General features: G+C 38.9%; 1 protein-coding gene and 1 long non-coding RNA gene across 10 annotated transcripts; both read left to right on the forward strand.

Annotated features, from left to right (window-relative positions):
* The first annotated feature begins 216 nt into the window (after window positions 1-216).
* On the forward strand, window positions 217-25,975 carry nfyc (nuclear transcription factor Y, gamma). Of its 9 annotated transcripts, none has more exons than XM_051871834.1 (11): window positions 217-374; window positions 8,220-8,326; window positions 8,473-8,544; window positions 11,422-11,535; window positions 13,848-13,943; window positions 16,296-16,472; window positions 19,900-19,971; window positions 21,909-22,070; window positions 22,239-22,346; window positions 24,006-24,065; window positions 24,757-25,975. In XM_051871834.1, the coding sequence occupies exons 2-11, from the start codon at window positions 8,228-8,230 to the stop codon at window positions 24,877-24,879; spliced, it is 1,083 nt and encodes a 360-aa protein (XP_051727794.1). In that variant the 5' UTR covers window positions 217-374; window positions 8,220-8,227; the 3' UTR covers window positions 24,880-25,975. The 9 variants fall into 9 exon arrangements, with proteins under 9 accessions (XP_051727794.1, XP_051727798.1, XP_051727793.1 ...); XM_051871838.1 differs by having other exon boundaries at window positions 8,476-8,544; XM_051871833.1 differs by having other exon boundaries at window positions 220-374; window positions 8,217-8,326.
* Window positions 13,950-14,551, forward strand: LOC127500591 (uncharacterized). Its single transcript, XR_007926363.1, has 2 exons — window positions 13,950-14,296; window positions 14,379-14,551. It is a non-coding gene; the product is annotated as an uncharacterized LOC127500591 (long non-coding RNA).
* Window positions 25,976-27,208: the final 1,233 nt, after the last annotated feature.

The raw sequence follows: 27,208 nt of genomic DNA on the forward strand, positions 1-27,208 counted from the left end.
CCATGAATATTTAATTTGTCATGTTTTATATGTTGTGTGTGTAGATATATATATATATATGTATATATATATATATACACACACACACACACGTATACATATTTTTATTACTGTTTCAGACTAATGAAATAGCGATAACAGTTCTATTCAAAGCAACCACATACATGGGATGCGCAGACCAGTTCAACCTCTTGCTGAACTGAAGAACATTCACATTCAATGGCGCCAATAGCGAGTACGTCACAGCAAACGTAGCACTTCTTCCGGTTTAAAAAAAAAGTTGTCAAATCGTCGGCCATCTTGGTTGCTGTAACAGCCTGAAATAAATTAAATATTACGACGAACCGGACTACACTACGATTTCATCCCCTAAAGTGAGTATAAAAATTAAACACTTTGCTGCGTTTCTGTTCGCTTGCTATCTACTGCTTAGTTTCGATAAAGCGGGTGTCGTTTTGAGCTCGTGGTCCAATAAAAGTTTTCATCCAATGGACGATTGTTTTGGAGGATGAACATAGGCGCCATTTCCCTCCTCGCTCTCTGAAGCGCTTATTGGTGGCTAGTGGAAGGGAATGGAGGCGGTCAGGAAACTGTTGGACAGTGGTCGCCATTTTGGCTCTTTAGTGTAAATGACTTCTATTGGCTCACTGGTTCATTTTGAGCCTAAATGGTGGCAGTTTCTTAACTACCAGAACCCCTAGAAACCTTGATTGGTGGAATCTAGTCCGAGGTTTGATTGGTCTGAAGGACAGATCCAAACGTAGTCTTTATTGGTTAGACTCTCTTTACACCGCTTTACAAATATTTTAGGAAAACTCGCTCAAAGCCTTCCAAAAGCACCGTTATTTCACTTCTTCTAATTTGACGAGAAACACAGTCAATGCGGCCTGCTAACGTAGCGAGCACTGTCTCCTACATTTATGCCGCTCTTTTTATAGTCCTTATCTGAATATACAATCTTATCGACTGTAGATGTTTGGAGATATAAATCAGTCTCACAATAAAAATTATGTCGGACACTATGGGTTTCATCCATAACAATGTTATACTGATTGTTTGTATGGTTTCGGTTAGCATGTCTCCCGGTAGCCTGCTTTGTCGACTTGGTTAATGAAAAATACATCTGTTATTTGTAGCTATGTAACGTTACTGTATATTACTACTTATCAAAGGTGAAAGAAATGTAATTTACTGTGTCTATGATTTATTCGTGATGGAAGTTATTCCGTGTATTTTCATTTTGCGGAATGTGCCGCTGGTGTCATCGTATACAGTGCAGACATAAATACGCTTCTAATTGTTCCTCTACTGAATGAGAATAGAAAAATAAAATAAAATACGAACGCCTTAATTATGATATTTAGCAATAGCTGTAGGTTGAGACGTAATTGACATGGTTTTAATGTACCAGGTTAAATGGAGGTCAATTCGTATCACACGAACTCACTGTTTACATTAACGTTACAAGTGATTCATCAGTGATCCTTTCAAGGCAGCCATACAAGCAAAATCATTGCTTATTGACCTTGATTTTACAAGAGTCATAATGGCATTCATAGCAACTGTTGCCATAATCTTTCAGCACTGTTGCTGTAAATAATTTACCTGCCTTCTATGTGTATTTCAGCAACAACAATGTATAGGAAGGAGTTGCTGCTACAGTGTGAAATTTAGCCCACATTCTGATTTTCATCTCTCACATAATTAAAAGAGGCAAGAGTTTGCCCTTTTTGAATGTTTCAGCAAAGAGTTGGTGAATTGAAGGTTGTGTAGGCTGGTTTGCATGTGGGGACATGAAGTTTCTGGAAATAATGAGACCAGTCAGAATCAAATGATGCTGTACAATGCAAAAGAACCTCAAGTTTAGGTGCGGTCACATTAGCAAAATTTCATGGGCAAAAAAGGTCCATTGTCAAAAAAGTAGCAATGTATGAAGCACAGCTCACTTTTAAACTTTTAAAACAAGCAGCTTTCTGTTGGTCATAGTGGTAAATTCACATGACCAGTATTTGAAGCACTGAGGAGATCTTTTGCTCTCATGTGAATCATTCTAGATCATGTGGATTCATATTGAAATGCACTGAAAATCGCTGAAACACTAAATGTGAACGCTGTCTTGTTCTTCTTCAACATTAGTCTTGTTCTTGTAGGAATAACCATAATAAAAAGTTAACAAATAAGTGATTTTAATAGCATAATAGTTGCATAGCTTGCATAATTTTTTTGGTCACGTGATGAGATTGTGCTCTATCACATACACAACCATTTAACATGTCCCTTCAGGTCAACTTTATATTTGTTTATAAAGCGACTAACGTCGAGTTTAGGTTGTGTGTGCTGCACTGCATGCATGTCTCTGCACTCAAATGAGACTGCAAGTCTGACCTGAGTGACTTTCCACTTTAAATCATGCGGCTACAGCATGCGGCATCCTCTTTGAGCCTGCTCTGGGCCAATCGCTGTTCATGGGCTCATTTGCATCATCGCAAGCCTGGCCAATCCGCTCCTTCGAGGGGCGGGCTTTAGAGACATTTAGTTTGACATTGTAAATAAGCAAGGGACAGTTGTTTGAGAAGTCAGTTGTTCAGTCCAGCTCCGTCCAGCCACAGTAGAGAAGACGATCTGCAGGGGACAGATTTTCCAAAGCTCGCAAATCGAGGCGATCGTCCGCTCTCCTCACGTCCTTTATACAACTTTCTGCTGCTTTTGTCTGGTGGTTTTTTTTTCTCTCTCGTTCTTTTCGTTCCCTGACCCCTATCCTGCTGCTCAAGGTAACTTAAAACAGGAAGTTGAGTGTCTGTGAAAGGGGGCGGAGTGGAGAGGGTCAGCAGGGAGGAGGGGAATGACACTGCCTAAAGACGGATGGCTCGACCAATAGCTGCAGAAACCGACTCGGGCTCATTTGAAGAATCCATCAAGGGGGTGGGATCTTAGAGATAGGCGGGCCGAGAGTATCGTTTAGCAAGCTAGATTGATTACACTCGAGTGTTAAAGGGAAAGCAGTCAGGAGATTTTTGTCCCGACTTGTTCTGTTGCTCTGCATTGCTCTCACACTTTTGTTTCTTTTTATCCTTCCCTTTTTCTCCACCTCTCGCCTGTTTTTCCGGTCACTCGCAGAGCCAGGGGTCAGCTGAAAGACAAACAGTAGGGTTGCCAGGCAGAGGCCAACTCCAGGCTTCAGGGGACTCGGACAGGGGAGGAATGGGAGGGGGTTGTGTGTTTAGGAAAGGGGGGAGGGGGGTGGCTGAAGAAGATGGGCTAGTTGAAGGGGGAGGGGTCAGAATGGGGGGCGGTAGGTGATCGCGCTCCCCTCGGCTCGGGGCTTTGAACACAGCGGCGGATCGCCTATCCCACACAGCCTTTTGTCTCCTCTGGGACAGAGCCTGTGGAATAAAGACACTTACGGAGACTTTCGAGATGTCCTCCTCCTCTGGCACAGCATATGAAGGGCATGGGGTAAGTATGACTTGCGACTGCAATCAGACAGTAAAGCTCTCTCCCTCACTCTCTCTCTCTCTCGCTGCAGTAATGGGATGCTTCCTCTGTCCTCCGCTGCGCTTTTCTCCTCCTCCTTTCGTCCTCTACTTTTCCCCTTGCTTGAAATCTGAGTGTACTTCTTTGTGTTTTCTCTCCTGTTCATTTTTAAGTCCTTAACCTGACTACTAATGTTTGACATGATGTAAACAATAACTAGCTGGAAATTTTAACTTTCCAGCCTCGAACTGCACGTCGTACTCTTTGATCACAGTTGACCTTTAAGTACATCTTGTTCAGGTTTACTTTAGACTTCTTGAAGGTCCCGTGCTGTCGAGTATCTCCGCTACATCTGTGATGCTTAGAGATACAGATAGAGATGATGGTCCTGGCTGCATTGGACCGCTAGTCCCGGTTCACCTTTCAAGGCCCAGTTTCGTGGCTTGTTTACACTCTCTTGACAGTGAGAAAGAGCAGAGGACGGTATGGATGTGGTCTCTACGTGACCAACAGAGATTGGGGTTTATTGGGGGACTCTTCGCACCCTTAATTCATTATTGTCCTCGCACGATGCCTTGTTACAGAATCCAGTCGGATTAAAGTCTCTCTTCCGCTTGTACACTAGAAAGTTTCCATTGGTGATGGTATTATGGTCCTTTTGGGGAAAGGAGTTACTAAAAATAACTCTAGGTAAAGCCTTGACTGCTGTGTCTCAGCGTGATGTGTTTGGTTAAGATTTGATCATTTTAGCTCCTTACTGCACCAGATTGCATAAATGTTCAAGGGTAAAATGTCACACCTGACTAACGTTTTTGCATGTTCCCTCTCGTTCCCGGAGCTTTGCACTTTAGGTTGATTTGAAATGTCAGTGCAGAACCTTTAAAGTTTACAGTTGGGTTTCTGGTGCTGGCGTCGGCACGTCGTCGCACCTTGCCGTCGCTAACGGGCCCATCGGCGGATGAAGGTCACAGGAATGTGAGAGCAGCTCCCGCATTCGATCCGTCAGCAGGGAGAGTGTGAGACCAAGAGGACAGTGCATCCCTCAGGGGCGCACAGACAAGAGGGGGCCATTCACCATCACGCTTCTCTAGGGACGGCATCATTACACACACTAGGGTCGCCAAGTTGCTGCAGTGAAAGTTGAAAAACCAGTCTCCGTTCTCTTTCTTTCTGTTCGATAGTATATCCCTTACTCTCTCTCTCCCTCCCCCTATACTGTTTTTTTTCTTCTCTTTTTGCTTACTGCCAAATGACCTTGAGAGTTCAGGGACGGCTTCCTGGAGTTGACGCGAGGCCGAACCAAGGGCAACTTTGGAATGATTGATCCGTGAGATCAGAGTGGTGTTATTGTCCAGCCCCTATGTTTTTCGCTCCAAACAAGAACAGCTATTTGTCGGTTAATTTGTAATTCATTGCCGGGTGCCTGGGTGCATTTTGTTGTGTCCGAGTCGATGATTAACCAGTAACCGCAGCAGGCTTTGTGGGGGTTTTTTATACCAGCTGGCCTTTTTGAGTGAATGTTTGTGTAGTTAATAAGTCCAGAATGTAGCGTCAGAAATGTGACCTTTCTGTATGAAAGAATGATCATAGAAAACATCTTGTCTGTGTGCTGTAATTTCAGTTAATGAGGCTGGTTTAGGTTCAGGAACTTAACAAGTAATGCGTAATAAAAAAAAAAGAGTTGTCAAAGTTTACATGTTATAAGCAGGTTTTTAAGTTTTTGTGTAGTTGAGCTAAGCACAAGTCATAATGTGTTACAAAAAAGTGTTGTCAGTAAATTACACATTCGCAGTTATAAGCAGGTTTTTATGTATCTGAGCTAGGCCTATACATGACACAATATGTGATTTGATTATTTGAAGGATTAAATCTACATCACATCAATTGTAGTCCATTAATACATGCTGGGAAATGCCGCAAGGAAAAAAAACGATTCACCAGGAATTATCTTAAATTTTTGTTATAATGATGTGAGTTGGTTGTCAGTTGATGTTTTTCATTACTACTGTATGTTACTACTATTTGTTTCTTTTAAAATACATTGATCTTGCCATGAAAAAGCCATAGATGCTGGTATGGCAATAAAAACAAACAAACAAACCAATACATGCTGGGTGAAACCCAGTCGCTGTCAAATTATCAGTCAGAAATCTGACAGAAATCAGACTTTAAAGTTCGTTTAAATGTATTTAAAAGCTCTAAACTTTCATTCTAACAAATCTTTCTCCTTCCATTATTTTTTCCATCTGTTCATGAGGGGGGTTTTTGCCCTCTGGAATGCACCAATATCAGATAAGATTGAATTTCTTCTATGTGCATGCATTGTTTGGTATGCATTCAGTTTTGGTTTTCCTAAACCATCTAGGGGAGGCATGCTGGAGATGAGGAATGTGAGCAAAAATGAGATGAAAAATTCTTCTCAAATGTAAGCGGCTCAGGCAGGGGTTTAGTTTGATGTGGGGTTGTCAAACAAAAAAGCACACTTTGAAATAAAGTCTGTTGTTTTGTAGCTTTTTAAGTCCTGGCTGTTAAAATTAGGCTCATTCTAGAGGTGAGCTTCAATGACTGAAGGTAGCTTAGATCTCAAGTCAACACAACGACTGGCATCCACAACCCTGGTGTTGTCTCATCAGCATAGCTGATTTGAATCTTTCCAGCACGAGGAAGATATTGTTCTAAATTTTTATCTGCCGATTGCGATACAGCCCAAACTGTAGTCACCACTTATGACTCTCCTCCTTGGAGGCCTCGGGCCACACTTTCTCTAACCATTAAATATCAGCCGCACAACCAGCTAAACTCATCTTCTCATCAAGGGGGTAATTTGTAATATCTCAAATCTCAAATGAGAACCGCTCATCCTTGATCACATTGGAATGTTTGAGCATTCCTTTGCTGCAGTCCTCCTGCACGACGAAAGCCAGGCTGGCAGTGATGTTCTTGCTGATTCAGCCTCTGCTAACGGCATTGACTTTCTGAGACACAGAGTACCAGCGGTCATTGCCGTTGAGGCAACCGAACAGGTCAGGAGAAATCTAACACCAACGTTGCGTTCTGGCTTGCTGAAGGACGATCGTGACTAAGAGTTGCACGTGCACTGAGCTAAAATTCAAAATGTCAAGGTGATGCAAGTATATTGGGAAAAAAAACCTGTAATTTGACCCAATTATTTATTTAATATTTTATTTTTAACAATTGCTTCACTGTATCCATATTTTAAGATCTCAAAAGTCTAACATTCAAATTTCTTTTTTATGGACAGTTATTTGTCACTGGCCAACTTAAGGGTCCCCAAGTCATTGGTAGTAGCCCCTTTTTTACTATTATTTTGCTTTAACACAATCCAAAACATTCCATCCTCAAAAGAACAAGCTTTCTACCCACAATGCTCAGTCGGAGGTCTCGCTCTTCCCATCTCAGGTTGTGTGTCTCAATCTGGTTAAAAGTCAAAAATAGCTCCCACTCAAGCAGCTGGTCTAGGCGAGCTTTGATTTAACCTATTTATGTCTCCTTTAATGGAGTGTTATCTCATTTAATTTGCCTCACAATTTCCCAGGTCCGTGACAGTAATTGCTGCTGTTATCGCCTGCTAATTAGCCAGCTAGTTTTCTTAATGGTCTTACTTGAGATGTTAAATTATCATTTCTTATCAGGCCGGCGCTGGCACATCAACACTCGCAGATGTACAGCAGAAGACCATCACAAGATCGACACCTGATGCAGTTGTTTCCCAGCCGCCAATGATTTTTCTTGTTATATGCATGCTTAATAAATTTGATTGACAGTTGATGGCTTCAGTCAAGCCTGAAATGAGCCTAGAGCTTATTGACAGCGGAGTCACATGACTCATTGATTTGTTTTGTGCTTGTCTAATGCCACTGATCATGATTGTTTTGAAGGCAAATAACTAAACGTGATTTTTTGCTACCACAGGGCGATCGTAACCATCCTAATGCTTCGATATACGTAAGAGGAATAAGAGATAAAAGCAGGTCACCGCTTATCGCCAGTGATCACGCACGTTTCACTGTGTTGCTCCTCCGTTTGACCTACATAGTGAGGCTGCTCAGCAGTCCGACTGCTCCCCCTCCATTAAGCCCTTGGCAGTTTGTCTTGTTATTGGATTATGGCTGAACTGCACGAGTCCGAGTACTTTTTTACTGCCTCGCTCCTGCTCCTGTGGCACCCCACCCTGCTATTTCAGGCCCTGTGTTTTCTTCCAGAGAAAGAGAGAGATGCTTTGTAGCGTCCGTGGCAGCGCAAGCTCAGGCAGGCTGCCTGCAGAATTCCTCACATGCCATAGTAACCTGCCAGCTTTGCTCCTCTTGCATTTTTGGTTTGTGTTAGTTTGTTTTTGGATTTGCGTCAGTGCCGAGCAGTACTGTCAGATCGGCACATTTGGTCCGGCTCCAAAGCTATTTGGGTATCCAGATGTGCACTCCAGGCTTTGGGTCACTGGCACGGAGAAGGACTTTGTTCTCCAGGTTTTTCACATATGGATTCTTGGCTTAGTTTACACACAGCTGAGTTGACCAATCGCCCCGTCGTCAGTTGCACCAGGCATTTTACTGTAGTGACGCACGGGCTGATCACACAAAATTATTCCGACTTCTTCAACTCCAACTAAACAGTGTATAATGTGGTTTATTATCTCAAAGCTCAAAAAGATTACGTCAATTATGAGCTTGTATGTGAATATTAACCCTGACTTGTCTTGTTTTCTCTCCCTCTTTATCTCCTAGCAGATCTGGAGATGTCGGCAGACTCATTTGGAGCGGGCGGCAGCGATGCCCAGCAGAGCCTACAGACCTTTTGGCCCAGAGTGATGGAAGAGATCAGGAATCTTACTGTGGTATGGGTTTCTCCTAGCTTTTTTATCTTCTTTATTCTCACTCAGATAAAATTGCAGTCAAGTTAGCCAACTATACTACTGTTCATTAATAGGAATTATTAATGTTTTTGCGAGTTCTCCTCTAATGCACTCTCGCACTGTTTCAGAAGGATTTCCGTGTGCAAGAGCTTCCTCTTGCTCGCATCAAGAAAATTATGAAACTGGATGAGGATGTGAAGGTAAGAGCAGGCGAGCTGAATCAACACAATCTGAGCTGATGGCAGCACACTTCCTGTCTTTGATTCTTGAGAAAGCAGCAGCCTAGCGTTTGTCGGCTGTACATCAACTGGCCAGTTGTGTCAATAATTAGTGGAGTTTGCTATGGAAAGCTTCACTATTACTATTGCTCCTAATTAGAGTTTGAGGTTTGTTAAAATTCTTAGCCGTAAGTATTGATGTTCGGCATGTTTTACAGACATGAATGATACATCAAATCATGTAGCTTGAGGAGAAGTATGTTGTGTCTTGAGAGATCTGACTTGCCTGCCAAAATAAGACAGCCACAAAAAAACCCAGAGACTTTGATGGAGAGCTCTGAGACATTTCTTTGGGATAGTTATATAAATAAATATTACAGAATTTTCAGTTTTGGATGGTCAAATTCATTGACAGAAACAGTTAGTGCTTCTCCGATTACGTGTCACTTGTGAACACAATACCATGAACGGCATACTGAGTTCAATTACCCAAAATTAATTACTTTATTTAATTTCATTTTTTAGCTAAATGAATTCTTTAATTTCAATTTCTGTAGGGATCTTTTTGCTTAGTCCACTTAGAATAACCCAGCAGTCACCTAGAAACCATCAGAAGATACATGGCAACCTTCCACGTCAACCTAGCAAAGATGGGTTTTACAAATTAAATAATCCAAATATGTTATTGATATCATATTATATATGATATATAATCCAAATAATATTTTAATTTACAAATCGCCATTAATGACAGTATGTTTATAAAGTTTGGGTTTCTTATTTAATTTTTGAGGCTTAAAAAAAAAAAAAAAAGTTGAATGTTTTTGTGGTCTTCTCCAAAAGCAAAGTTCATAATACAGTATTTTCAGTGGCTTCGGCTACAGTGTGGCTCAATTTGAACCACTACAAAAACGATAATCTCCTATTTTCAGAGCACTTCATTGTGAGAAGAGAAATTATTTGATCCAACTGAGTAGGGGTGTGACGAGACAGGTAGCTCACGAGACGAGACAAGACTCGAGATTGAGTTCACGAGAACGAGACGAGACAAGATTTTTAGACACTATTTTTAAGAAATCCTCAATGGCGAAATACATAACTAGAAAAAATATTCTGCAGGTGTATTTGAAATGTTTTAACTAATCATCTTGTAATGAATGTCATTTCAGTTCTACTTTCTGAGTATGAATTATCATATGCAGTAAAAGACAACAATACTCAAGTACTGTAAAAGGTTTTGCCACTAACTCAACTGACTGACTTCTCTTCTGTATGATTTCAGTCTCTTCAGACCTTGCTGTACATGATTTATGAGCTTCTACAACTTTTGACCTCCTAACTGAACTCCTTTCCACAAACTGATCATAGAAATAAAACAGTATAAATAAAAATGGTAACACTTTACAATAAGGTCTCATTTATTAACATTAATGTATTAACCAACATCAACTAACAATGAGCAATATATTTGCTACAGTATTTATTAATCTTTGTTTTTGTTAGTTAATAAGTCATTCATTGTTAGTTCATGATAGTTCACAGTGCGTTAATTAATGTTAACAAATGAAACCTTATTGTTTGTGCTTAATAAGATTAAGAGAAAACTGTTTTTTTATGGCAACACTTTACAATAAGTGCAACCATAATCGCACTCTCTCAATATTCAAAGCAAATAAGACCATTTTTTTTTTTTGATACAGAGCTAAGAGATGGTTACAACTACACTGCCCAGCCAAAAATGGCTTTCATATTGAGAGATATTTGCATTCATCAGGGAGCCGCTTTCAAAATGCGGGGTATTGAAATCGCGTTTGAATGCGCCCTCGCGTTTACTTTCACTTTCGCGATCGTGCGTACTCTGTAAATATGGAGCGGCGGCCACAGTTATCCAACTGAATTAAATGTTTTTTATTTAAATACAAAGCAAAACGACAGTGGAGGCGTAATGTAAACGTAGCGGTGGCATATTCTTTCCTAATCATCTCTCTCTGTCATGGCAATATCACGAGACTACTTTTTGCCTCGACGAGAAATCTCGTCACATTTTAATCTCGCGAGATCTCATGACACGAGATCTCGTCACACCCCTACAACTGAGTCATCTGACCATTTACTGTGAATCAGCCTGTATATTGGGTATTGTGTAAACACTGAATTTACATTTTCCAGGAACTAAAAAGGAAGAACTTCTCTCATAATAACCTCCGTTCCATGTGTCACCAATATTTACTTTTCTTGCCAGATGCTTTAACAAAGCAACAAACCTTCAAGTACGAGTAAGAACATGGCATCAGTTCCGCCGAAAGAGCAAGGTCATTTCAAGAGTGATGTGAGCCAAGTATTAAGTGGCGGTAAAAAACACTGATGCACTTTTAGTGCAGTTTCACAGAGGGAGAAACATAAGAACGATTAGACATAAAGGTTGGTGTATTTGCTTGATAGTTTAACCCTTGATGTTTGTAATGAGCTGGATTAACCCTAAAGCAGACAGACATCTCTGTTTCTTTGTGCTCAGTTGTTCAGTACAAAGATATTGTGAGTGATGTTGGAGAGGCCACAGGACATGATCTTCCCACACAGCCTTAGCCGCGTGGGAAGCAAGCTTCAGGTCAGGGTGGTGTCCAGTCGCTTAAAATAACCTGCAGCTTAAGAGTGGGAAGAGAGAAAAGCCAAGGCAATTAAGAGCTCAGGAGCAGTGACATGGGCAAGACCCTGGGTCATGTCTTTTAGGACACTGTATGTCCACTTTGTCTAACGGCAGGCCGAAACATAGAGGGCATGGACGTAGCATCTGGAAAGAATTGTATGTGTCGTCCTTTTATCTCCCCTCTATTGATCTGCTTTGGTAACCTTCCGTAGATGATCAGTGCTGAGGCACCGGTGCTGTTTGCCAAAGCGGCACAGATCTTCATCACAGAGCTCACTCTCAGAGCCTGGATCCACACTGAGGACAACAAACGGCGCACACTACAGGTCAGTCATGTCCATTCACGACTTCTCTTTCACCCCTTACCATAGCCAGCTGAGATAAACCAGTCTTCTCTATGACAAAATGATCTGTTTTGTCTGTTTGTTCCTGTTTTTTTGGAAATGATAGAGAGAAGATTGTGGGTGGGATCAGGAAATGACCCTGAGCTTGCTTCGAACGAGTCATCGCTGCAAAAGTGCCACTCTGTATTTCAGACCACTAATTGCTAAGCCATGTTTCCAGTGACCGTTATGTATAGTAGCTCAGTTTCAATTTAAAGAGGACCTATTATGCTCTTTTACATTTTCAACTTTCTTTAGTAATTTTGCTGTTTAAGCATTAAAAATGTCTGCAAAGTTCAAAAACATCACTCCAAAGGGAGTTATCCTCTATATCAGTGCGCACTGTTTCTGAACTCCCTGAAACTCGCAAACAAGGCCTGATTGAGTTGCATTACTAGTTTGTTGCCGCCATGTCCAAGAGACGCTGTTTTCTCCACCCTGTATCTAACTGGGTTATGGTAAGCGGCGTGACATTTACGAAACACACTTGAAGTGGTTGACCAATCACAACACACTGATTCAGCCAATCAGAGCACATTGTGCTTTTCAGAAGGAGCGGCTTCATAGAGACAGGAACTAAACAGAGCTGCATTTCCCAAAAGCATCGTAAGCCAAAATTGATTGTAGAGACCATTGGTGGCAATTGTTCTACGACCAACAATGCTACAACAATGTAAAATATGTGAAAAATAATGCGTTTTTGTACATTCAAGCATGAAAACCTATTCTAGTAGAGCCTAAAAACAAAACCAAGACTTTGTTAAAGGGCATAACAGGTCCTCTTTAAGACTAGCTCGGGTTATTTCCTGATCCCACCCACCATTTCCTCCCTACTGTTTCCTGTCTCCACCATCTCTGTCCAAAAAATATATATTATTATATTCAGTGCATCTGATGGTAAAGAGTCAGTGACATCCGTCAATCACTTTTCTCATGTTTAGTACTTTCAAATGTAGTTAAATGTCGGTACTTGCAGTCATTAAAATGCATAAATAATTATATGAAGTGTGAAGTTCAGCGAAATATCAATGGCGAAATCCAGTCATTTCAACAGTAATATGTGCGATCTGGAGTTTTTTTTGTGTGAGAGCAAAAAAGTTCCCCATTCAGATTTTGCTTGTTCAAGTTGGTCATGCAAATTCACAAACAGAAAGCTGCTTGGTTTGGAAGTGAGCTCTGTGTGAGCTGTGCTTCATACATCGCTACACTTTTGACAATTGACCTTTTTTTTTTTTTTGCATGAAATCTTGCTTAAATTGTGTTAATGTGACCGCACTTTTAGCCATCTTCCTGGTATTTTCTTCGCATGAATAGGTCTAAAAAGCCAAAGATTTAAAAAATAAAAGGTTCCTCCTAATGCTACATGTGCTGGAGCTGTGACACAGCTTGTCTGTTTATGGGAAGAGCCCCCCACACAAGCACCCCAGGGCTTATCTCTGTTCCACTGTAGCGTAGAGTCTAAAAGTACATCTCCCATGACCCACTTCCTTTTTTTTTTTTTTTTTTTACTGATTTTGCCTCTCTTGGCTTTCAAACAGTGTCCTGAACCCTTGCTTGGGTTCATAATAATAAAAATAATAATTTCCTAATGATATCTATAAAAAATATTATATATGTTCAAATGTGAAAGAAACCGATTCAGGTTAGCTATTAAACAGAAGGTTACACATCAAGTAAACATGAATGTGAATGGAATAATTTCCATGGAAACAGTTGAATAAAGTTAATAGTCTGCAATATAACAGCCCATGTCAATATAGCCTTTTTCCGACGTGGTGTACAGCAACAGGTTTTGGCGCTGAACAAAGCTGTTATGACTGTTAGAGCGTCTCTTTAATATGTAGATTGTATTAGCGCTCAGCCTGTGAGCTTGCAGCTGGCCCACAGTTCCATTGTGAAGGCATCACGCCAATCTGTGTCGCCACGACAACAGTCGTCAATGGAACAACTGCATGGATGTGACCCTTCACCACCAGATATTAATCATGGTGCTAAAAATAGCTGCTGATCTGGGGGGTGACAATGGGTGGTCTTTGCAGCCAATATCCTGTGGAAAATACCACTAGTAGACTGTCAGTGGGGTGAGATGGTGTCACTGTTAACAAGAACACTTGATTTAGCATTATATTATATTATATTATATACAAATCAGTGAGCGTCATCCTTTTTGTGAGTGCCTCCATTCCTGTGAGTATTTGTTACATGTGGTTTTAGTCTTTTGTTTTGACTCTCTGGTCTTATTTTCTGTTTTCCAGAGGAATGACATTGCCATGGCCATCACTAAGTTTGACCAGTTTGACTTCCTCATTGATATCGTCCCCCGGGATGACCTCAAGCCTCCAAAGCGACAGGTGCGGAAAAGAGAGGAACTTCAAGCTGCCAAAATTGATCGGCGTCTACAATTTTTTTTTTTTTTACATTTTCTTCAGCGTCTATGAAGAGAAGAGGGTGATGTGTTGTGTTTGGCAGCCTGGGGGCGCTGTAAACATCCTTGACTGGAAGCTGGGTGTAGGGTTTGTGAAGGCTTTCAGTCGGATGTTTGCAGCGCTCTGCTTCCCCTATCTCTGCACAATCAGACATCACATTTATTCATTTCTTCGATGTTTATTTTATGAATGTGGCCATAGCATCATGTGCCTGACTCCAAAAACGACTGTGTGTGGTTATGTGCCACACTACTGGCAGTAGAACAATGACTGGCACGGTGAGAAATTCATCTTTTTGCCCACCAGTCACAGATTTTACCAGTCATTCAGATGCTTTACCAACCCTTTTCATTCTTTCAGTTGAAATAACTCACTACAGGGGTGTGACGAGACAGTTGGCTCACGAGACACGAGAAAGAGACGAGATTTTCACCGAGTATTTTTAAGAAATCCTCAGTGACTAGAAAAATAGTCAATGCAGGTGCATTTGAAATGTTTTAACTAATCTTGTAATAAATGTCATTTCAGTTCTACTTTCTGAGTATGAATTATCATATGCAGTAAATGACAATAATACTCAAGGCAAGCACTGTAAAAGTGCCACAAACTCAACTGACTGGCTTCTCTCTTGTATGATTTCACATGAGTCTATTCAGACCTTAGAACTGTACATGATTTATGAGCTTCTACAACTTTTGACCTCCTAACTGAAATACTTTCCACAAATTGATCATAGATTAAAAAAGTATAAATAAAAAAAATTAATAACCGTTTTCTTTTAGTCTTATAATGGAACAATAAGTGCAACCATAATAAAGTACTCTCTCAATATGCAAAGTGCAAATAGAGACCACATTTTTCTTTAAGCATGAAACAGAGCTGAGAGATGCTTACAACTACACAGCCCAGCCTTTCATATTGGGAGATATCTGCATGCATCGGGGAGCCGCTTTCAAAATGCGGAGTATTAAAATCCCGTTTGAATGCACGCTCGCGTTTTACTTTCGCTTTCGATATTGTGATTGGTGTGTACTCTGTGAATAGGGAGCTGCGGTGCTGAGCGCGCATTCTGCAAGACATTTGTCAGACGCTTAGGCTCTGTGCAACAAATCCTCTGCCATGGTCTTGTCAGTCATCTCGACACTTATTCTCATCACATGCTGAGTAAACTCTTGATTCTTGCTGCACTACATACAACTCTGCAGCTCGTGTTAGATGAGCTGGATGGAATTGAAGCGACCAACTGAATTAAATGGTTTTTATTTCTATAAAAAGCAAAACTACAGTGGAGGTGTAATGTAAATATAGTGTGGCATATTCTATCCCAATTTCACCCTCACGCACCGTCATGGCAAAATCGCGCGAGCTTTTCACCTCAACGAGAAATCTTGTCATATGTTTATCTCGCGAGATCTCGTCACACCTCAAAACTTCTGAACATCATAGAGTTACACTCGTCAAAATGTGTTAGATTTCTGGATTCTCAAATAATTCGGGTATCTTATCATCATCATCATCAAAAAAAAAAAGTTTTGGTAATAAAGACAACAAAACAAACATTTCTTAAATTGAACTTTCTTTCTGGTCCAGCAAGGATGAACAAAACAGAATCACGTACAAGTAACTCTAAATACCACAGTGAGAAGACTCAACTGACAGTCAGCACATGTAGAAGGAAGGAATTTACCCAATATATCCAATGATCCAAGCCCTCCTAGCTCAGCGAAACCACAATCTTTGTTCGACCTGAGGGCCACAAAGGTCCTGCTGTGTTTTTGTGTGTGTGACCAGGTGTGTAAACATCCTACACTCTCAGCTGTGACATCACCAAGCTGGGAGAGGGATGTTTACTCTCTTTGTCACAAATAGATCTTCAGGAACGCATGGGGAGAAAATATAAAGATACTTAGTGCAAACGTTGGGTATTCCTACTGTTTGTGTGTAAGAATAGCACAGCTGATTACCTGCCATTATGCTGCGGTTGAGTGTGGGAGTTTATGCCACAGACTACAGCTAAAGGTCTCGTTTCTGTCCAGCTAGAAGATTGCATTACTCGCTCTTGCTTTGCCTATAAGTTATTTATCCTTCTCCTGCCTCTAGTGTTACAGAGCTAAAATAATTTATGGAGATGTAACCGGCAGATAGGCCCTATGAACTTTTGATTTCATGTGTGTGTTTATGGGATTTGTGAATGTTCTCTTGCATTCATGGCAATCCTGCTGAAGTGTTCTGCAATATAAGGTATATATTTCTCTATAATTGTGCCTGTGTGTGTAGGAGGAAGTGCGTCAGTCCGTCGCCCCGACTGAGCCGGTCCAATATTACTTCACTCTGGCACAGCAGCCCAGCGCTGTGCAGGTCCAAGGTCAGCAGCAAGGCCAGCAGGTGGCCGCTCCCACCGCCACCACACTACAGCCCGGGCAGATTATCATCGCTCAACCCCAGCAGGGCCAGGTAATCCCCACTCGCTTGCCACAAACCCTAGGATGTAGTGCGTAAATGGATTCTAGTGTCAAAACAATGAGCTTTGAGACTAAAGGCCCGTTCACACCAAGAACGATAACTATAAAGATAAATATAATAATAACTATGAGCCATTGCAGCCATGGAAACCAACATGCTAACTGGGTCAGAGATCACAGATTCTACCCGAGCTAAAAAAAACTCTGCAATAAAAACATTGCGAACTTATTCATTAGCTGATCAACTTAACGTGCAAGGGCTCGTTCACACAGAGTGTGTCTTTGTGTCTAAAAACACGAGGGTCTCGAGACGTACTTTTGAGAAGTGATGCACTAACGGCAATAACAAACAAATAAAACAGTTGCCACACCAACTTGCTACTGTAAACAGAAGCTCGAAATGCTTGCCCCGAAATGCCCCGAAGCTCGAAATGCTTGCCTCTGAGGTCTTCTGATTAGTCCACTGTTTTGGACATTGATGAGCGGTGTTGCGTGTAAAAGTTGAAATTCTTTTAACTTGACACGGCGTCTTAGCGCGGCTGTCATGTAAAAGACGCGAGCGTAACGGTCATACACGTCCTTCTAGCGTGTTTTTACATAGAAAGACAATGGAAAAGTAGCGTATTGTAATAGAAAAATGCATTCTGTGTGAACGGTCCTTAAGTCTTGTTGCTATCCATTGTCAAGTGCTCTCGTTCCTGTTGCGTGTCGTCAATCTGGCAACCCATGTCAGCGTACAGACTAAGGAGGAGGATGCGGGGGTTTTGGACTGTAGTACCCATTTTGACTGCTAGCTATCCATATTACATACTGCACCTTTAAATGTATGAGCCCTTTAAACTCAGTGTTTTTATTGTTAATCAATGTTTGTAGTTTTTTTTGGAATATCCCTTTAAGGGTGCATCCGAAAGGCATACTTCCCTACTATATAGCAAAACACAGTATGTGTAAAGAATAGTACCTCCAAATTCACAGTATTCATAAATCAATAGGCGAAAAAATACCCGGATGAATTACTATTTCTGGTGAGATTGAGAAGTGCGCATATGATGGACACTTTACTATCCCATGAGGCAACGGCAGAAGCCATGGCAGTGAAGTGACGCAACCAACAGTGGTAGATCACATGACAATGACAACATGGTGAATATAGTATGATCGGATTACATTCATACTATATAGAACATACTATTTTAAGCATTTGCAAAGTAATTACTTATTCAAAAGAAGTACTTAGAGGGTATGCATTTTTGGCCACAGCCTTTTAAGTAACATTTTGCATATATATGCATTTAACAGAAGAAAATATATTGATGACTCATCTTGCATGACACAGCATATAGCAAATCATGATTTATGGCTATGTTGCAACTAAAGCCTTTTGACTATTAAATTATATTATTTAATAGTCAATTTAATTAATATACAAAATTTTATTTTTTTGACTATTCAAAAGAAACGGACTACTCTTTCGCTATGTCCCACACAAATTTTCTTGTTTCAAAAAGAAATATTTCAACGCAGTAAAGAGGACTGTCATCTGGAGGCTTGGTGAACGTTGTTTGCCCTTGTAATTACCTTGGTGTATATTATACTATGGTTTGGCGGACAAAAGCCTGAAACTTTATCGTACCTACACTCTCGCACAACACTTGAGAGCCGATTACTTCGATCAGCTCATTACAGGATCATTTGCAACATGATTGGTGAAGGTTGAAAGCCCAGAGGTGTCATTCACACGTTGCTATCAGGTGAACGGTAGAGAGTCCAGTCAGTGTCTCATGTGATATCAGCAGCCCTCTCCACACCTGTTTTGTTGTTTTTATTTAATTAACTTTTTTTGTTCATTTTTACTGGTTTAATTTCACCGGTGTGAGGGTGCTCTTTCTCACTTTCTCGCTCTTTTTGTCTGTGGTGGACCGATCAGTGCTGCTTCAGCAAACTGCAGTTTGCTGACCTGTCAGATTTGTGCAAAGTTGTGCTGCAGTCACCTTAGAGAGCACTCAGGACAAATATATACAGTGGGGTTCAAAAATGTTCAGACCACACTGAAAATGAGATTCAAAATGTAACCTGGAAATAAATTTTAAGATTTTATGAGCATTATATATATATATATATATATATATATATATATATATATATATATATATATATATATATATATATATATATATATATATATATATAATGCTCATAGAGTTTATGGAAAAAGATGCCAAGTAGAAACATTTTCAGTAGTGGTGTCAAACTTATATTCAGCAAGGATGCGTTAAATTGATCAAAAGTGACAGTAAAGACATTTATAATGTTACATAAGATTTCTAAACTTTTATAGTCATCAAATAATCCTGAAAAATATTACACATTTTTGTGGGAACATGATTTCTGAAGGATGATGATGCTGAAAATTCAGCTTTACATCACAGGAATAAATTACATTTTAAACTATATTGAAATAGAAAGCAGTTCTTTTAAATTGTAATAATAATTCACAATATTAGTGTTCTTACTGTATTTTTGATCGAATAAATGCAGCCTTGGTGAGCATAAGAGACTTCTTTCAAAAACATTATTAAAATCTTAACCCCAAACGTTTGAATGGAGGTATATCTACATAGGAAAGAAATAAATAAGGTGATGCAAAAACAGTGGTGTAGATAATGTATGCACATGAAAAAGGCAACCACGTTTATTGAAAAATTGACAAAACATTTGTCAGACTGTGACCTCTTCTGTTCAAGCTCACTTCTGTTTACCCTTTAAGTGAAATTGATTGTTAGTGGGGTTTAATCTTCATACCTGAGGACGGAGAGTCAGTTTAGCTTCATCTCACTCACTGTCTGCTCACTGCTTTGTGCCGCTTTATGCAGTCATTTCCCAAAAGCAAATCTTCCATAAACTGTCATTGTTTTCAAATTGTACACTCATCTGCTGTAACAGATGGCTTCATCTTCGCTCTGCTTCAGTTAATGCCTGTTCACACCAAATCTGAAACTATAGAATGTCTTATTTTCACTGTAATTTTTCACACTTAAATTATTCACACTAAAACCAATGCATAATTTAAATTTAAATAGTCAATAATACATATAATTATTTATTTTTAATAAAAATATTGCAGTGACATTTCAGGCTTAGTGTGAATTCAGAGTTATTATTATTTCATTTAAAAAAAGCCTAATGCATGTATTTATGTCATCCCAAATATGTGGATATGCTGTGAATATGACTTTAAAGTCTGTTCATACTACATGACGCATCACGCTTTCATTTCTTTACACTGTTTTGTGGCTTCTCGGTGCATTGCCTTTTTTTTGTTGCTTTTGTATGTGATGTTTGAGTATGCGCTTTGCATGTGCTTGCTTGTGTTGTTAAGTTCACTCTCTCTTTCTGGCATTATTCCTCCTCTTCCTCAGGTATTGCAGGGAACCACCATGCAGCAGCTGCAGCAGGTGCAGGTTGCTCAATCACAGGCGACCCCTATCACGGTAAACACCTCAAACCCCTCAAAATGGCTCCTATTCTTCCCCCAAAAGTCTTTCTTTGGAGTACAAAGGAGCTTTTTTAGGGCTTTTTGTCATGACAATTGAATAAGAACTGCATTTCAAAGCACAATACAATAGTAAAAATATCTCAGTTTGGGTACTATATCATGTACTATACATTAAACAATGCAGTAAATGGAAGCAGATGTATGGGAATGCAGTGCTACTGCCTGACGGTTAGTTTATATCATATAATAGAGTGGTGCAGGAATGACATCAAAACCCGGAAGACCAATTCTCCACTGGTTTCCTTTAGATTTTCCTAAACCCACAATTCTGAAAAGTCAGTCTTTTTTTCCTCAGAATTGGACTTGCCATTGTGAGTTTATCTCACAATTCTGAGAAAAGAGGTCAGAATTGTGAGGTAAAAAAGTCAGAATTGTGAGTTTATATCTCGCAATTGTGACTTTAGAACTCGCAATTCTGACTTTTTCTCGCAATTGTGAGTTTATATCTTGCAATTCTGACTTTCTCGCAATTCTGACATTGTTTTATTTAGTGGCGGAAACAAGCTTCCATAGAAACCTTTTTTTTTTTTTTTTTTTTTTTTTTTTTTTTTTTTTTAACAGCTTCGAAATTCGCATTTTTCAAAATGGGTGTAATTTATGTTGTAGTGTTTATTGATTTAAGCTTTACTCTTCAAAAGCAGCTTTGCTTATATGTGTATATGTGTGTGTGTGTGTGTATGTATATGTATGTATGTGTGTGTATATATTGTATGTGTGTGTATATATATGTATGTATGTGTGTGTGTGTATATATATATATATATATATATATATATCAGCAACAGTTCAACCAGTTTACTGATGGGCAGGTAATGACCTGAAGTTTTAAGGCTTTATATATATATATATAATTATATATAAAATATTTTACACTTTGATGTACACTACTGTTCAAAAGTTTCGGGTCAGTAAGATTTATTTATTTCATTATTTTAAAGAAATTAGTTCTTTTATTCAGCAAGGATGCATTAAATTGATGAAAAGTGTCATTAAAGGCATTTATAATGTTACAAAATATTTCTATTTCAAATAAAAGCTGAGAAAAAAATCATTAAAAAAAGTATGTTTCCACAAAAATATTAAGCAACACATATCTTGATGATAATAAGAAATGTTTCTGAGCAGCAAATCAGCATATATAAAATGATTTCTAAAGGATCATGTGACACTGAAGACTGGAGTAATGATGCTGAAAATTCAGCGTTGACATCACAGGAATAAACTACATTTTACAATGTATTAAAATAGAAAACCGTTCTTTAAATTGTAATAATATTTCACAGTATTAATGTTCATACTGTTTTTTTTGATCAAATAAATGCAGCTTTGTTGAGCATAATAGACTTATTTCAAAACTATAAAAAATCTTAACAAACCCAAACTGTTGAACACTAGTTTATCTGATATAATAGATTATCTAAGTGGATAAATGAAGGTTAAAGTCACCATGAGAACCAAAGAGAGAAGCAGATGTTATTCACACGGCCAAATCTGCAATTCATATGCCCTCTATTTGATGCTACATGAGGTCACTGCACGTCTTCGGGCCAGATAAAGTTGTGCTGCTTAGTAAATTACTCTCGCCTATCGGGTGTCAGTTCCTGAAGAGGAGAGATCATCTGTCACACCTCCGCAGTTTCTCCACTCCACGCAAGAGGCCCGGGGTCAGTCTTGCGTCTCTCCCCTTTCCTCAACACGTCTTCAATTTCACTTTCTTTTGGAGGCCTTCCCAGCCCACAGGGCAGTGTTAGGTGTGAGCTGTAATGCTAATGCTAGCTCTTCTGTTCCAGCATACTTGTAAGGCACACGACAGGATGAAATCCAACTAAAGCTGCAGTCCCACCCTCATGGCTTTCATCCTTCCTCTTTCAGAGTGCTCCTGTGACCATGCAGGTGGGCGAGGGCCAGCAGGTGCAGATCGTGCAGGCGGCTGCACAGGGTCAGGCTCAGGCGCAGGCAGCACAGCCGGCTGGACAGACTATGCAAGTCATGCAGCAGATCATCACCAACACAGGAGAGATCCAGCAGATTCCAGTAAGAACTGAGAGAGAAGACGTTTACTTTTTAATTTTGTCATTTAGAGATTATAGATTGGTTATTCCACAATCCCTATAACCATTCTGAATACAGACCAGACAAACTACACACCATTAGTTAGGTAATGATGTGTGCTCATCAGTGCCCCCTTGTGGTGTCCTGCAGGTGCAGCTCAACACCGGCCAGCTGCAGTATATTCGCTTGGCTCAGCCCGTCTCAGGAACACAGGTTGTTCAAGGACAAATACAGACGCTTGCAACAAACACTCAGCAGGTAAAGCATGAAACCTTTAAATAAGCATATACAGACCTTAAAGATGGTTAAAGATATCAAATTGGCACAAGGGAGGAGTGTTCACAAAGCTTTTTGAAAAAGTCATTGGGTTTCATTCACTAATAATTGCATACACTACTCATTTATATCCTCTCACGGAAACTTTCCACCTAATTCACAACGTGCATACGCACATGAATTTGTTCTTAACCTCATTCTAATTTTGATGAATGTGGAGTATTGTAAATGAGCGACCGCGAGCCTGAGGTAGGTAATTTACATAAAACACACCCAAACCATGTCCATATAAGGGCATTCTGCACACCCTTTTTTTCCATCACTCTCAGCAAACATGACGCTCTCTAAAGTCGCGTTCTCACCTGAGAGCAAGCACCAATGCCAAGAGTGCCATCCTCAAAACAAGCTCAAACACAGTAAACACCTTTTATACAGACATTACAGACCTCTGATTAGCCAGCTGTACATATGCTTATTTGTGTCTTTATGCAGAGCTACCTCACACATATATATATATATATATATATATATACACACACACACAGTGCCCTGGGACAGTAAAGACAAAATTGCTCTGTTAAGACATCTATAAATATGATTAAAAGATTAATATGAGGCAGAAGTACAGAATGTCACATTTTATTATTGGCTGTTTCAACACAAAATGTTTTACCAACTAAGAAGTACAGCACTTTTAGAGTTTCATCCCTCTGCCTAATGTGAGCATAAGTATTGGGACGGTTTAACTTAAGGCAATGTAAACGTGTAAAAGCTAATATTTAGAAGTAAATCCCTTGCAAGCAATCACAGGAGCGAGTCTGTGACCCATAGACATCACCACACTCTTGGTTTCACACTTTGAAATGCTTTTCCAGGCCTTTAATGCAGCCATTTTACATGCTTGTTTTGAGGAGTTATTTATGTATATGTGTGTTACATTATAAATGTCCTTACTGTCACTTTTGATCAATTTAACGCATATATTCTTAGCACTAAAATATTAAAATACACACGCATATGGAAACAAGCATATATTGTGAGTTTTTATCTCGCAATTCTGACTTCTTTTCTCATATAGAGTCAGAATTGCCAGTTTTAAAGTCAGAATTGTGAGAGATGTCAATCTTTTTTTCCTTCACATTTGGACATTATAACACGCAATTGCGAGTATATATCTTAAAATTCTGAGAAATATAAAAAGATAAAAAGCCGCAATTACCTTTTTTATTTTTATTCATGGCAGAAACAAGCTTATATATATATATAATATATATAATATATATATGATGAAATATATTTAAGATCTATATCTATGTTTAAAATTTAAGAGTATGTGATTTTTGTTTATGAATAGTTTCAGTTGCTCCTACATTTTTTCGAAATTAGGATTCATTTTAGAACGAAAGTTAGTGATGAATCATTTGTTTGTGAAAACGTTCATACACAGATTTCACTCACAAATTTGTGCGTATGCATGCTTAGTGAATGAGATCCATTGTTTTTGTTGTTTTATGCTGTTTTGTGACACTAATGGCACAGAAGTTACACACTTCACCTGTAAGCAGTTGTGTATTTCATATAATACATATGTCCTTCATTTGATGAATGTTATTAAATGATGAGTGTAATCTTGTTCTTTAGATTTCACAGACGGAAGTACAACAGGGTCAGCAACAGTTCAACCAGTTTACTGATGGGCAGGTAATGACCTGAAGTTTTAAGGCATATATATATATATATATATATATATATATATATATATATATATATATATATATATATATAATATGCGCATTTATTTGATTAAAATACTATAAAAAAAAAACAATTTCAAATAACTGTTTTCTATTGTAATATATTATAAAATATAATTCCTGTGATCAAAGCTGAATTTTCAGCATCATTACTCCAGTCTTCAGTGTCACATGATCCTTCAGAAATCATTCTAATACGCTGATTTACTGCTCAGTTGGCATTTCTTATTATTATCAATGTTGAAAAGTTTTTGTTCCGCTTAATATTTTGTGGGGCTGATTTTTTTTTTTTTCTCATTCTTTGATTAATAGAAAGTTCAAAAGAACAGCATTTATATAAAATGGAAATCTTTTGTAACATTATAAATGTCCTTACTGTCACTTTTGATCAATTTAATGCATATATTCTCAGCATTAAAATTTTAAAATACATTTATATATTTTAATAAATAACTTTTTTAATATATTGTAATTTAGGATGCTATATATACATAAATACAATAATTTTTATTCTAATATTATATTATATTATTCTGTTATGTTCTATATATAATCTATCCTTTTATTTTTTGCTATATTAGCACAGTTGTCTGAGTTCAGTAACATGCATCCCTCCCTCTCTTTCTGTGCCTCTACAGCAGCTGTATCAGATCCAGCAGGTGACGATGCCGGCAGGACAGGAGTTGACCCAGCCCATGTTCATTCAGTCCACCGGCCAGACGGCCGACGGCCAGGTCACCACGCAGGTCAGCGCGGACTGAGGCACTTCATCCCAACACGCCTGACCACCACCGAGCCGCCACACACCAACATCCTTCCACTTTCCCTTCATCTCACGCCATATTCTGATCAAGTTCTCCGTTTAATTCAGCAATGGAATAATAAACTTTAGATTTAAGCTTCATAATTTACCGTCCAAATGACATGTTTGCTGTTTTGTTAAAGTGTGGGTCTCTTTAATACAGTACTAAGTAATGGAAGGATCAATGTGTAGTGGCAGAGATTTGCTTCCTGCCATATTAATTTCAACTATATGTCTTCTGCAATATGGCAAAAGTATGAACCCACTGTCTTCCTTTCAGTATCGGTAGAATATGTCCTTGTTTCATAGTTTAATGTGGATGTGGGTAGAGATTATGCTTTCAGATGTGTTCAGTGATTGTGACATTAGAGTGAAGCTCGTGAAACTGCAGCTGGAGGGCACTTCTCAGCTGTGGGGCATGTACAGTGGTCTTTTGTGAAAAATATCAACCTTTTTTGTTTGTTTGTTTTAAGCCCTCATTCATTTTGACAGATCATGCCATCTCATGATGTGTAGAGTTTGAAACTTGATGATAAGCCATAATCTACACATTCTGTATCTCTGTAGTTTAACTCTAGTAAATGTTATTAGTTCAGTTGTAGTATCTTGTATAGTTTTGAAATTTGATAACATTGTATTTGTTAAAGGGCTTCTTATTGTTGGGTTTTCTACATGCGAATGGTCCTCCTCGTGTGAATGTGTGTGAATGTGTGCAGGTAATTGATGTGCTTTCCTTGCGTGTCTTTCTGGACCAGATTTAAAGAGACTTCTTCTGCCCCTTGCAATTGAACTTCACTGTTACCTACTTGTAAAAACAGCTTAATTAAATAAAAACCCTTTTATATAAACTGTTTTAATACCAACTTTTTTTTTTTTTATTGCCCTCTTGTTTTTTTTCATATTATAATTGTTGGTCATGTTGTTTTGCATGTAGTTATGACTGCCAGCATGAAATGCAATACAAATAGGTACAAATTTTATTTTTGTCCTTTTTTTTTTTTCTTTTTTTGTAAACAGACCTTGGTTTGTGAGAAAATAAAAACTCCCAAAAAAGATGGAAATTGTGATTTGTTTTCCCACAATATATCAGTTTTTTTTATTTTTTTATGAGATGCAGGTTTGACTCTGGCCTATGTCATGTCCCAGTTGTCAACCAAATAAAGTACTATTTTAAAAAATGCTTTATTAGGTAGTTAACTTTGAGAACGTTTATTTTTAACAATGAGTACATTAGATTTGCCTCTGTCTTTGACGTCACAGTTGAACTTTCTGTTCCTGAGCTCTCTGATGGAGAGTAGTAGTGTTTATTTTCACCACACGGTGGCGACATTTCAACCTGAAGAGTGCTCAATCACTGTAGGCAGCACATATGTGATTAGAACTCCGATTCATTTCCGCGATTCGAATCTTTCAAACGGTTCGTTTCGAAAAACAACTTCCAAACACAGATAAAGCTGTTCTGGAGATCCCAGCTTGGCATATTACATGCATTAAAAGCTCTAATAAAGCCGTAGGCACTATTTGCTTATTAATGTTTTAATAATAAAGGTTTTTGTTGTCATTTGTCTCAGTTTGTCGACTCAGCTCATGAAAACATAAATTAGTCAAACAATACATTATTAATAATAATTCTAAGACTCGGAAACGACATTTCTTGTTGGTATTCTCAGATGTTCGTACTATCAGCTCATTCTTCGGTTTTCGGCTCATCTTCGGGAAAAAGTCGGTCAGCTGTAGATCCACTTCGAATTTAGTCTTTGTTAGAACTCCGAGTCATTTCCGCGATTCGAATCTTTCAAATGGTTCGTTTCGAAAAACAACTTCCAAACACAGATAAAGCTGTTCTGGAGATCCCAGCTTGGCATATTACATGCATTAAAAGCTCTAATAAAGCCGTAGGCACTATTTGCTTATTAATGTTTTAATAATAAAGGTTTTTATTGTCATTTGTCTCAGTTTGTCGACTCAGCTCATGAAAACGTAAATTAGTCAAACAATACATTATTAATAATAATTCTGCGACTCGGAAACGACATTTCTTGTTGGTATTCTCAGATGCTCGTACTATCAACTCATTCTTCGGTTTTCGGCTCATCTTCGGGAAAAAGTCGGTCAGCTGTAGATCCACTTCGAATTTAGTCTTTGTTAGAACTCCGAGTCATTTCCGCGATTCGAATCTTTCAAACGGTTCGTTTCAAAAAACAACTTCCAAACACAGATAAAGCCGTTCTGGAGATCCCAGCTTGGCATATTACATGAACTAAAAGCTCTAATAAAGCCATAGGCAC

The sequence above is a fragment of the Ctenopharyngodon idella genome, chromosome 19, assembly GCF_019924925.1.
Source record: "Ctenopharyngodon idella isolate HZGC_01 chromosome 19, HZGC01, whole genome shotgun sequence".
Classification (NCBI taxonomy): Eukaryota; Metazoa; Chordata; class Actinopteri; order Cypriniformes; family Xenocyprididae; genus Ctenopharyngodon; species Ctenopharyngodon idella.